This window comes from Sander lucioperca, chromosome 22 (assembly GCF_008315115.2).
Source record: "Sander lucioperca isolate FBNREF2018 chromosome 22, SLUC_FBN_1.2, whole genome shotgun sequence".
NCBI classification, from domain to species: Eukaryota; Metazoa; Chordata; class Actinopteri; order Perciformes; family Percidae; genus Sander; species Sander lucioperca.
In genome coordinates, this window is record NC_050194.1 from 2,588,036 (window position 1) to 2,599,644 (window position 11,609).

The following is an 11,609-nucleotide window of genomic DNA, read 5'->3' on the forward strand; positions in this document are numbered from 1 at the left end:
AGCTGCTCCGCAGGCTGACCCTCGCCACGTTCTCCTCCGACAGCAGAGACGGAAACAAGAGGGCCAGCCGCCGCGCCAGCCAGCGCAGGTCATCCCTGCCCTTCATCACCAGCTGACCTGGGAACCAGGGACAGAGACGGCACGCACTTTATTCACACTCAGGTTTTAATACATTGATAAACAACATGTGCAGTTTGCTCACCGTCTGGAGAGGAGGCTTTTCAAGTTCTCAATGCATGTGTTTATTAACAAAACCATCACCAAAACATACTCACACCGAAATACAAAAACTGAATATTGAACTGAGGCAAAAAAACACCAAACAAACAAAATGGTCACCTCACAGCAAGCTGCCAACCCTTCTTTCTTCTCCTGATGCCCCTTTTACTCAGCCCCCCCTAACTGGACCATACCACCTACACAGGGGAGTATAGGGTGAGCTCTCCTGAGCAAGCACATCATTACAATTGGAGAGATCATTACTGCTAAAGGCCCTGACCCACCAACCAGACGGCCGACCGTCGGCAGAAGAGCCAGTCGGACTGATCAGGCGGGTCCCGAGGTCCAAAAAATGCCTCAGAATACACTGAGAAAATGAGAACCGGCAGCTGATTGGACGAACGCATCACGTGGGTCTGGCTTCTCCAGAAATTCACAGCCAGACTGTCATGGCGTCTCGTTCAGAATACGATCGCATATTGGACTAAAATAGTTCACCGAAACGTGTTTCTGAAAACAAGAGAGAAATAGGCCGTGCAGCTGCTGAATCTGTCTTCATTTCAGATCAACAAAGGTCAGTTTAAAAGATTTTACTCAGATTTTGAGAGACTCATCCGCTCCCCATTTCCGGGTGAGTCCCGACTGCCCTGTCTCCGACTGCCCTGTCTCCGACTGCCCTGTCTCTGACTGTCCTGTCTCCGACTGCCCTGTCTCCGACTGCCCTGTCTCCGACTGCCCTGTCTCCGACTGAACTGTCTCTGACTGAACATGTCAGGTCGGCCCAAATGAACGCTGACGGCTCCTCAGACGGCCGACGGCAAGAACACACCGAACAGACTCGAGTCACCGACCTCGCCAGACGGCCCGGGCTGGTGCGTCTTCTCTCTTACATTACTATTTATTAGAGGTGCAACGATGAATTGATTAATCGATATTCATAATAGTGGTCAACTATTAAATTAATCGCCAACTATTTTGATAATCGATTCCAGATTTCTCTGATTCCAGCTTGTTAAATGTGAAGATCTTCTAGTATCTTCTCTCCTCTGGGACAGTTAACTGAAGATCTTTTGAGTTTTGGACATAACAAGACATGTGAGGACGTCCTCTTAGGCTTTGGGAAACTCTGATCCACATTTTTCACCATGTTTTGACATTTTTATAGATCAAACAACTAATCGATTAATCGAGAAAATAAACGACAGATTAAATCGACTATGAAAATAATCGTTAGTTGCAGCCCTACTATTTATACATATGTGTACCCACTGCAATAGGCACCGCAAATATTATAAACATGTCATTTACTGCAGAACTATCTTACCCATAGTTCTTCACCTTAGGGTTGCCAGCCCCTCCCTTCAGAAAAGACCTCATGAGGCAAACCTGTATCCACTCTCTGGTGAACAGCTGAGCTCCCCCCCCATGAACCCATACAACCTGCCGAACAGGCCTATGTCAAATAATAAAGTAACAAATACACTAAAACAATAACCTACAACATTAGTGATATTAAGAATTAAGCAGACACCAAACAGCATCAATCTTGGGAACAGGGCCCAGTGAAAAATAGCCTTTTCACACCGTCCATGTCCTCAGTGTACCACATCAGTCTGTCTCTCTCTGTGTGTGTGTGTGTGTGTGTGTGTGTGTGTACAGTTGTCTCACCGTCCATGTCCTCGGTGTACCACATCTCCCAGTGACTCTGGATGTCCTGCAGCCATTGGGCCGCCCCCCCCGAGCCGCCGGCCGCCTCTCTCCGGACCAGCTCGCTCAGTCTCTGGATCCGCTGGATGTTCTTGACCGTCGGGTAGCGGCTGCCGTGCCTGATGACGGCGGTGAGGTGGACCGGGGTGCACCGCTCCGAGGCCGGAGGTCTCAACACCGACCTGTTGGAGACGGAGGACAGAGACTACTCTGAGGGGGGGTGGATTTTAAAACATCTGTGTGTCTTTATTTGACAGGACAGCTGAAGACATGAAAGGGGGGAGAGGGAGAGAGAGAGAGAGAGAGAGGGAGAGAGAGAGAGAGGGAGAGAGACAGGGAGAGAGACAGAGAGAGAGAGAGAGAGAGAGAGAGACAGAGAGAGAGGGAGAGAGAGAGGGAGAGAGACAGGGAGAGAGACAGAGAGAGAGAGAGAGAGAGAGAGAGAGAGAGACAGAGAGAGAGGGAGAGAGAGAGGGAGAGAGGGAGAGAGAGAGGGAGAGAGAGAGAGAGAGAGAGAGAGAGAGAGACAGAGAGAGAGGGAGAGAGACAGGGAGAGAGGGAGAGAGACAGAGAGAGAGAGAGAGAGAGAGAGAGAGACAGAGAGAGAGGGAGAGAGAGAGGGAGAGAGGGAGAGAGGGAGAGAGACAGGGAGAGAGAGAGAGAGAGAGAGAGAGAGCGAGAGAGAGACAAGAGAGAGGGAGAGAGAGGGTAGAGAGACAGGGAGAGAGACAGAGAGAGAGAGAGAGAGAGAGAGACAGATAGAGAGGAGAAGAGGAGAGGTGAGAGAGAGACGATAGAGAGAGAGAGAGAGAGAGAGAGAGAGAAGAGAGACGAGAGAGAGACGAGAGAGAGGGAGAGAGACAGGGAGAGAGACAGAGAGATAGGATAGAGAGAGAGAGAGACAGAGAGAGAGACAGAGAGATAGTGATAGAGAGAGTGAGAGAGACAGAGAGAGAGAGATAGCTAGAGAGAGAGACAGAGAGAGTAGAGGGAGATAGAGACAGTGAGAGAGACAGAGAGAGAGAGAGATAGAGAGAGAGAGAGACAGAGATAGGGATAGAGAGATGGAGAGTAGATAGAGAGTAAGAGCGACAGGAGAGAGACAGAGAGACGAGAGAGAGAGAGAGAGACAGAGCGAGAGGTGAGAGAGAGAGAGAGAGACAGAGAGAGATGGAGAGAGACAGGGAGAGAGACAGAGAGAGAGAGAGAGAGAGAGAGACAGAGAGAGGGAGAAGAGAGACAGAGAGAGAGAGACAGAGAGAGAGAGAGAGAGAGAGATAGAGAGAGAGAGACAGAGAGATAGACGAGAGAGAGAGGGAGAGAGACAGGGAGAGAGAGAGAGAGAGAGAGAGAGAGAGAGAGAGACAGAGAGAGAGACAGAGAGAGAGGGAGAGAGACAGGGAGAGAGACAGAGAGAGAGAGAGAGAGAGAGAGAGAGACAGAGAGAGAGGGAGAGAGAGAGGGAGAGAGACAGGGAGAGAGACAGAGAGAGAGAGAGAGAGAGAGAGAGAGAGAGAGAGGGAGAGAGAGGGAGAGAGGAGAGATGACAGGGATAGAGACAGTAGAGTAGTAGAGAGTAGAGAGAGAGAGATAGACAGAGAGAGAGACAGAGAGAGAGGAGAGAGACAGGAGAGAGACAGAGAGAGAAGGAGAGAGAAGAGAGAGAGAGAGACAGAGAGAGAGAGGGAGATGAGAGAGTGAGAGAGGAGAGAGGGAGAGAGACAGGGAGATAGAGAGAGAGAGAGAGAGAGACAGAGAGAGAGAGAGAGAGAGAGAGAGAGAGACAGAGAGAGAGAGACAGGGAGAGAGAGACAGGGAGACAGAGAGAGAGACAGGGAGAGAGAGAGAGAGAGAGAGAGAGACAGAGAGAGAGACAGAGAGAGACAGAGAGAGAGAGAGAGAGACAGACAGAGAGACAGAGAGAGACAGACAGAGAGACAGAGAGAGACAGAGACAGAGCAACATCAGAATGGGACTAGTAGTAGTTTCCTTGTTCTCCTGCAGGATATCACCTAAATGAAGTTATAGGTGTAGCCTACTACCATTCCAGTTTTCACCAGTAATATTATAGGTTACCTGTGATTAAATATGAAATGTATACACTATATTAGAGCTTATATTGTTATTAATATATTAACATTGCACTGAACTGCCTTGCACTATATAATCAATCTTAAATCTCAGACTATACTCATATTGCACTATTCCTTCCCTCTCTTCAAATGTTATTGTATATTTTTTGTAAATTCTATTCTATTGTTATTCTGCATACTTAACAGTATTTCTGTTATATTTCTTACTGTCCTTTCTGTTTTTTATTCTGTAGAAGTTAAGTGAGTGATGTACTTTGAGAGCAAAGATTAACCAGTCAAATTCCTTTATGCAAACCAATGAACCTGACTGACTGTGACCCGTTGACTGGAGCACCAGTCCTCCTCTAGCAGCAGCAGCCGCTGACCTTTGACCCCTTTTTCAAAATCTCTACATCAGAAATATGAGTTTCTTCATAACTTCCTAATTTGGATGATTCCATACATGGCACTTCGCAAGTAGGGTTGCAAAATTCCGGGAATTTTCAAAGTTGGAAACTTTCCATGAGAATAAACGTTATCAGCTACTACATACTGGCCAACATCTGTGTGTGTGTGTGTGTGTGTGTGTGTGTGTGTGTGTGTGTGTGTGTGTGTGTGTATATCTGTGTGTGTCTGTGTGTATATCTGTGTGTGTATATCTGTGTGTGTGTGTGTGTCTCTGTGTGTGTGTGTGTGTGTGTGTGTGTGTGTCTGTGTGTGTATATCTGTGTGTGTGTGTGTGTGTGTGTGTCTGTGTGTGTATATCTGTGTGTGTCTGTGTGTGTGTATATCTGTGTGTGTGTGTGTGTGTCTGTGTGTGTGTGTGTCTGTGTGTGTGTGTGTGTGTGTGTGTGTGTCTCTGTGTCTCTGTGTGTGTGTGTGTGTGTGTCTCTGTGTGTGTGTCTCTGTGTGTCTGTGTGTGTGTGTGTGTGTGTGTGTGTGTGTCTCTGTGTGTGTGTGTGTGTGTGTATATATATATATATCTGTGTGTGTGTATATATCTGTGTGTGTGTGTGTGTGTGTGTGTGTGTGTGTGTGTGTGTGTGTGTGTGTGTCTCTGTCTGTCTGTGTGTGTGTGTGTGTGTGTGTGTGTGTCTCTGTGTGTCTCTCTGTCTGTGTGTGTGTGTGTGTATATATATATCTGTGTGTGTGTGTATATATCTGTGTGTGTGTGTGTGTGTGTGTGTGTGTGTGTGTGTCTGTGTGTCTGTGTGTCTGTGTGTGTGTGTGTGTGTGTGTGTGTCTGTGTGTGTGTGTGTGTGTTACCTGTTAACGGAGAAGACGTCCCGCAGCAGCTGCGGGTTCACCTCCTCGTAGCGGGTTTTGGTGCCGAAGAAAGCGGCGATGTGCGGGATGTCCGGGGCCGACAGAGAGGAGCAGGACAGGCGGGTCACAACCAGGCTGAGAGCCGCCACCAGCACGCTGGTTCTTCTCGGTAAACCGGGGAACATGTCGGCGGCTCTCGGAGAACCGAGGGAACTTCTCTTCCGCCGTCTGTGTTTGCTTTGTTGATGTTCCGGGTTTTAAAGCTTTCTGTCGGTCCACAAAAAACATTCCCGGAGTTTTTTATAAAAGAGGGTAAAGCTTTCTGTCGTTCCATAAAAAACATTCCCGGAGTTATTTAAAAAGAGCGTAAATTATCTAATATTAATACACAAAGATACTCGTTTTAGTACTTTTAGTGTTTATGACATCGGCTTCAAAGACCTTTAACCAATAACTGTCCCACAAAAAAAACATTCCCGGAGTTTTCCAAAAGACGGTAACTTATCATAAAAGTACAACTTATAATTACAAAATACGAATATTAACACACAAAGATAATTGTTGTGGTATTTTAAGTGTGTATGAGATCGTTATAAAGCATCAGTTTGACTTTATTTAGCTTCAAAGGCCGGAAACACTCGCGTGAAGTTTCTGTTAAATAAACAAAAAGCTTCCGTTTATTTGATCCAAAATAAAAGCCTAAAGAAATAAAACACTTCCGGTCCTTATTTTCACAATAAAAGATTCAGCACCAAATGCTTCAATTCACCAAAATATTTAATTTTAGTATTTTTTTTTACAGTTATATAGGCAGTTAAAGCTGTATGTTTTTTAACAATATTTTACTAAAATTACTTTCAGTAATATTTAAGGATTCTAACTAGTACATTTTCAGCAACATTTTTATGATTTTATTTAAGTATTATCAGTCATATTTAAGTAATCTGACATGTGTGTGTGTGTTTGTGTGTGTGTGTGTCTGAAAAGAAGGACTTTTAAAGAGCAAAGCTAAAAAGTTAAAATGATAATTTGAAAACATAAATTCACAATGAAAAGATTAAAAAGATTATATTTAAAATAAAAAAAACTAACACTACATTTAGTTTAAAGGTTTCTATTTTAAATTTCTCCCTTTTCATTGTAATTTTACATTTTCAAATTATCATTTTAACTTTGCTATTTGTTTGCTGTTTGACTTAAATATAATATTTATAATTTTATATCTTTGCATGTTCTCTTTTAGCTGCTAATTGTAATTATGAATAAAAGTATCCTCCATAGAAGACAAAGTGAAGACATGAGATCATCTTAATGCTCAGCTTCTTATTTATTGTCACCGTACAGCAGATAAAGATTCACATTAGAGTTTCAAACCTCCACCAAACATCAACTGGCTGTCCTGAACTACAAAGATCTTTTTATACTTTTCATTTTCTTTACTTCTTTCTCTCTTTTAGACTCGTGTTATCAGTTCATGCAGTGATTAACACCTGATCAGACTATATATGTGTTTCCATTTAAAGATTATGGGCCCTACTTTCCTGCTGCAGCCGCCCAACTGGAGACAAATCTGACTTTTCTTCCACGTTGCAGCGAGCTGCGACTGCTTTAAACCATCACAGACGGTAACAAGATTTACAAACATCAGTTGGTTTTCTTGTGCTGGTGCCCAGTTTCAGGAAAATAAGACCTGTTGGGAGATGAAATGATTAATGACAGAAAGAGAAAGAAATCAGAAGAGATGAGCTGATATTCTGCTGTACGTTGGTCCTGGAGAACTACAGCACAGGACGGATCTTCATGCTGATGGTCTTCAGGGGGTAGTCATGACCTTTCCAAGTGAACCACTGCACTCCAACATTAGCGATAGTGCTGTCAGCCCCCCAACGATAAACACCGTTTGGATTTGCATAGTGACAGTTGTTGTACCAGAACGCCCCCAGGTATAATCTGGCACAGTTCCCTGAATGGGTGTCCTGGTCTTTGTCGAAGGTGGAGAACTTCTGTCCGTTGTGATAACTCAGTGAATCTCCTACAGAAACACAACAAGTGTATAATCACAACATTATGATTCAACTAACAATGATATATATGTTTTGGAGTGTATTTACTCCAGTAAATACCACAGTCTACTTCTCTACCTACAGTAAGTATAACTAAATAATACAACTATTGAACTAACTAACTAACTGGACTGGTGATGTTTAATGGCTATTGTGGTAAATATATTTAATTAAAACAATAAATCTACAGATTGAGTCAGCTATAACACTTTTCGGTACTTCCCCCTTACCCTCAATCTGTAATAGAATAAACATTTCAGATGTAAAAATAAATCCAAACCTATTTATCCTATTTACTCTGAACATTTTGTTATTTATTAAAAACATTTTACACTCCACACAAAATAACCCCTCCATCTCCCGTCCCTACAACCTATTAAATCAAATATTTATTCATTTCTTAACTACACTGTAACTTATTCTTTGGATCTTATTCTATTTTAGCCTTTTTAATATTTATTTTTCATGACTGTTTAATTTTATTTGTATTGTTTTATGTAAAGCCTTTTTACTGAAATGTGCTGCCTGTATAGAAACATAAAGTTGCCTTACAACCTCCAGCCTGTCAGTCAGTCACCAGGGCATAGAGAACCCTCTAACCCCCCTGACATGACTCCCCGTGACTTGAACAAAGAGTCGTATTTTCGTCCGTCTGAACCTCAACTCTGCAGACTTGTGTATCAGCGCTGAGCCCCGCTCTCTGTCAACATGCAGAGAGGACGGACAAGGTTGAGCTTACGCGCTTTCAGGTACAGAAATTTGGCACCGTTTGATTTAACGTGAATCAGTCATCTTCAGTCGGTACCATAAAAAGTTCAGGATACGGTACCCAACACTAAACCTGATAAACACTCAAATCATTGATATTGTTTGTTTGTTCTTACATTTCTTCATTAAAACAGAATTAGATAAAAATATGAAACCATGTGATTCATGAAATGTAAACAGAGGACTGATCTGATTTCTCAGCAACTCGTTTAACTCTTTGTTTAGTTGTTTAGGGACAAGTATGTATCATGAACCAATGTCACACTCCACAACATTAATGGCTAAAATTTTCGTCCTTAATGTGGAAACCTCACCTGCTCCTCCATCAGTGAATCCAGAAACATTCAGTGTGTATCCAGAGGACTCAGAGTCGATGGAGAACGAGGAGTAACGAGCGAACGTTTTGTTTCCTTCAAAGTCCTCCATGTCGACCAGCAGCTCGTACCTTCTCCTCTGAGTCAGGTGGTAGAGAGACTCCAGACCTGAAAACAAACAAACATTTAGAAACTGTTTGATGAAGTCATGACTGTTAGTTTGGTTTCATTCCTCACCGAGCCAGTACTCTCCAGCAGCGATACCAAAGCCGGTCTTGTATTGATCCCAGCCCCTGTAGAAGTTCACCGTGCCGTCCATCCTCCTCTGGAACACCTGGGGGGGACGGGATGGGGGGTTAACTAGATAAACACACAAGATATCTGACAGCTCATGTTTCCAGACAACAAGGATTTTACTGGGATGTGATTTGTTGTGAAGGAACTACAGGAAGTGTTGACTTCAGTTAAAATACTCACCGTCCACCGTCCTCCTTCAGAACCCATGTCACAGTACACCTACACACACACACACACACACACACACACACACACACACACACACACACACACACACACACACACAAACACACACACACAGGTATTAGTTAATGTGATCCTTTAACTAAAACTAAAACTGTTCTACTACTTCACCCTCCAACCAGAATCAACACATAGGAGACAACATAGCCTATGTTCATTTATTAACAGTAACTATTGGCCTGTTCAGCATCTTTGGAGCTGAAACATTTGAACTTGACTGGAAAGCTGTTTTCTTTGTTCTTTAATACAAATGTGTCTGACAATGTGGCTTTTCTTTGTGTTTTATTGGACATATGCTAACTTGGCAGTGTGTGTGTGTGTGTGTGTGTCTGTGTGTGTGTGTGTGTGTGGGGGGGGGGGTGGTGGTGTGTGTGCGAGTATATTAGTGTCACCCTCATACTCTGCTTCTGATTGGCTAGTAGTCCTTACCTAGCTACTGAGCCGACCCCTTCCCAACAAGCTAGCATGACATAGTTGGTGCCAGTGGTCTTCTAGTTTCATATGATACAGACGGATCAATTCTGGACAGAGCCTCTTAAAAGATGAACCTCAGGATTTAATGAATTGATTGTTGGAACATTTAAATAAAGATAGATTTGATTGGGGAAATCAATTCATTTTTAATCCAGCCCTAATCTGTTGTATCAGAAGCATCAGTCAGAACTTGTAACTTCACATTATTATCATCTGAAGATCAACCTGCGTCCCAGAGAGGATGAAGTGTACCTGGACAGCAGACGTGGCTCCGATGGGATAGATGGTGTACACTCCACTGGGTCGGCTGTTGTCATTATTATAAATGTCACTGCAGTCTACCGGCAGAACGAGCTGCTGGCAGCTGGTCAACAGAGGAGCCAGCAGGAGGACGACTGAAACCAGCTGGAACAGAAGAGATGTTGTCATTTAGTTTAATCAAGAACACATTTCTGACTTTGGCCTCTGCAGCAGGATCAGGGAGACTCTGCTGTCGTTGATGCATTCTCATTTAGGTTGGTGCTGATTTGAAAACAAACTGTGCTGACATCGTACTCTATGGCCCAATCCCAAAGTCCGGACCCACAGACTCACGGATGAAATTCCCAAACCAGCAAGTGTCAGCAACATCTTTGTTATTAAACGTCGCCAAGGTAACGGGATCTTGTGAAGTGCTGTCCCAATCTCATTTATACCTATCTGAGCCCATGTGGCCTCACACACTCACTCATTTAGCACCTGAGATCAATTAAGTCTGTGAGTCTTTAGTCCTTAGTCCTCAGGGCTCACTCTGGGATTGAGCCACTGTGGGCTGGCTGGCTGAACATGCTCCTCTGTTTGATGAACATGCTGTGTAGTGGTGGCCCCGTGAATTGTTGTGATTGGTCGTAGTGTTATCCAATTGAGTTCAGTGAGATTTTCAAATGCATGCTTGGTGTCGCTCCTCGAGTTGGGCCATTTTCATTCCTCAATGCCAGACCCTTAATCTTTCGGATTTGGGTCTGCATTTCCAGGCTAATTAACAATTAGACAAACCATCAGATATATAAAGTTACAAACTTACCTTCATGGTCTGAAGATGAAGATCCTGATGTCAGTGTGTTTGGACGTTCTGTTGTCTTTGATGTCTCTGATATCTCTAGTGTCTCATGGTGTCTCTCCCTCTTATTTATATTCTTAAAATTAATAAATTACTGAATAACTGCTGTTTCACAATGAACAATAAACATGTCCTTTGGATTAAACAACATTGTCAGCACCAAAATCTGACTCGCCCACACTTTTGGGAACTCTGAGGTCATAGGTTGTGATGATTCATTATAATCTGACCCCTTTATTTATGTAAACACGTCCCAGTACAACCCAGTAGAACACTTAACTATGTACTCAGTAATACACAGAGAACTGAATTCATCTATTTCCAACAATGTCAACAAACATGGAAACAGTATTATTACTTGTAAAATGTGTATCAACTGTAGTCACCCATCTCTTATCTATTAGTGAACTTTGGAGGGAGAGTTGGAGTGATTTCATCAGTTAGATAACAGCTGAACTGTGGATCTGAGCCGGTAAACAGACCTCAGATCAGACTCAACACAAACACACTTTCAACCTTGGTTCTTCCCAGAAGCTGAGTTGGATCATGTATTCTTAACCCAGATTCTGATTGATTTTAGGTCTGAACTCGGTCCTCTGTGTTTTCTCTCTGTGGCTCAGTGGGAACAAACTTTTCAACCTTGCCCCCCCTCTCTCCTCCTCAATAGCTACAGACACAGAAATGGCACATCCTAAGGAAAGCTCATTTAGGGACTGGCTCTAGTGGCTGTAATTCTGCACCAAGGCTGAATTTCAGGAAAGAGACTTCAGATCCAGCATTAGGGGACCACTAAGGTCTATATAAAATAGACTTCAGATACAGTATTAGGGGACCACTAAGGTCTATATAAAAGAGACTTCAGATACAGTATTAGGGGACCACTAAGGCCTTTATAAAAGCATCCAAAGAGCACCATGTCATGGGACCTTTAATAGATGTGGGTTATTATTTGTAGGAGACAACATAGCCTATATTTATGTATTTAGCAGTAACTATTGGCCTGTTCAGCACCAGCGCTGTCTTTCTCTGCTCTGTCTTTGGTGCTGAAACATTTTAACTTGACTGGAAAGCTGTTTTCTTTGTTCTT

The 11,609-nt window shown here is 43.3% G+C and overlaps 3 protein-coding genes across 4 annotated transcripts in view; 1 reads left to right on the plus strand and 2 right to left on the minus strand.

Moving 5' to 3' along the window:
* Window positions 1-5,575, minus strand: part of minpp1b (multiple inositol-polyphosphate phosphatase 1b) — a 14,964-nt gene extending 9,389 nt beyond the window's left edge. Inside the window, exons 1-3 of the mRNA XM_035997620.1 lie at window positions 5,265-5,575; window positions 1,888-2,108; window positions 1-117 (exon numbers count right to left, since the gene is read on the minus strand). The exon at window positions 1-117 is cut by the window's left edge and continues 90 nt beyond it. Coding sequence (XP_035853513.1) covers window positions 1-117; window positions 1,888-2,108; window positions 5,265-5,449 — 523 coding nt within the window. The 5' untranslated portion in view covers window positions 5,450-5,575. The remainder of the gene's footprint in view (window positions 118-1,887; window positions 2,109-5,264) is intronic.
* Window positions 1-11,609, plus strand: part of LOC116059250 (microfibril-associated glycoprotein 4-like) — a 114,782-nt gene that overhangs the window by 23,855 nt on the left and 79,318 nt on the right. The gene's annotated exons all lie outside the window — the stretch shown is intronic.
* The window catches only part of LOC116059246 (microfibril-associated glycoprotein 4-like), a 118,274-nt gene continuing 113,237 nt past the window's right edge, over window positions 6,573-11,609 (minus strand). Inside the window, exons 1-5 of one of the 2 annotated variants that reach the window (XM_035997622.1) lie at window positions 9,676-9,867; window positions 8,887-8,925; window positions 8,647-8,743; window positions 8,410-8,577; window positions 6,573-7,296 (exon numbers count right to left, since the gene is read on the minus strand). In XM_035997622.1, coding sequence (XP_035853515.1) covers window positions 7,043-7,296; window positions 8,410-8,577; window positions 8,647-8,743; window positions 8,887-8,925; window positions 9,676-9,852 — 735 coding nt within the window. In that variant the 5' untranslated portion in view covers window positions 9,853-9,867 and the 3' untranslated portion in view covers window positions 6,573-7,042. Of the gene's footprint in view, window positions 7,297-8,409; window positions 8,578-8,646; window positions 8,744-8,886; window positions 8,926-9,675; window positions 9,868-11,609 lie in introns of those variants that run through there. The other variant, XM_035997621.1, reaches the window with a different exon arrangement.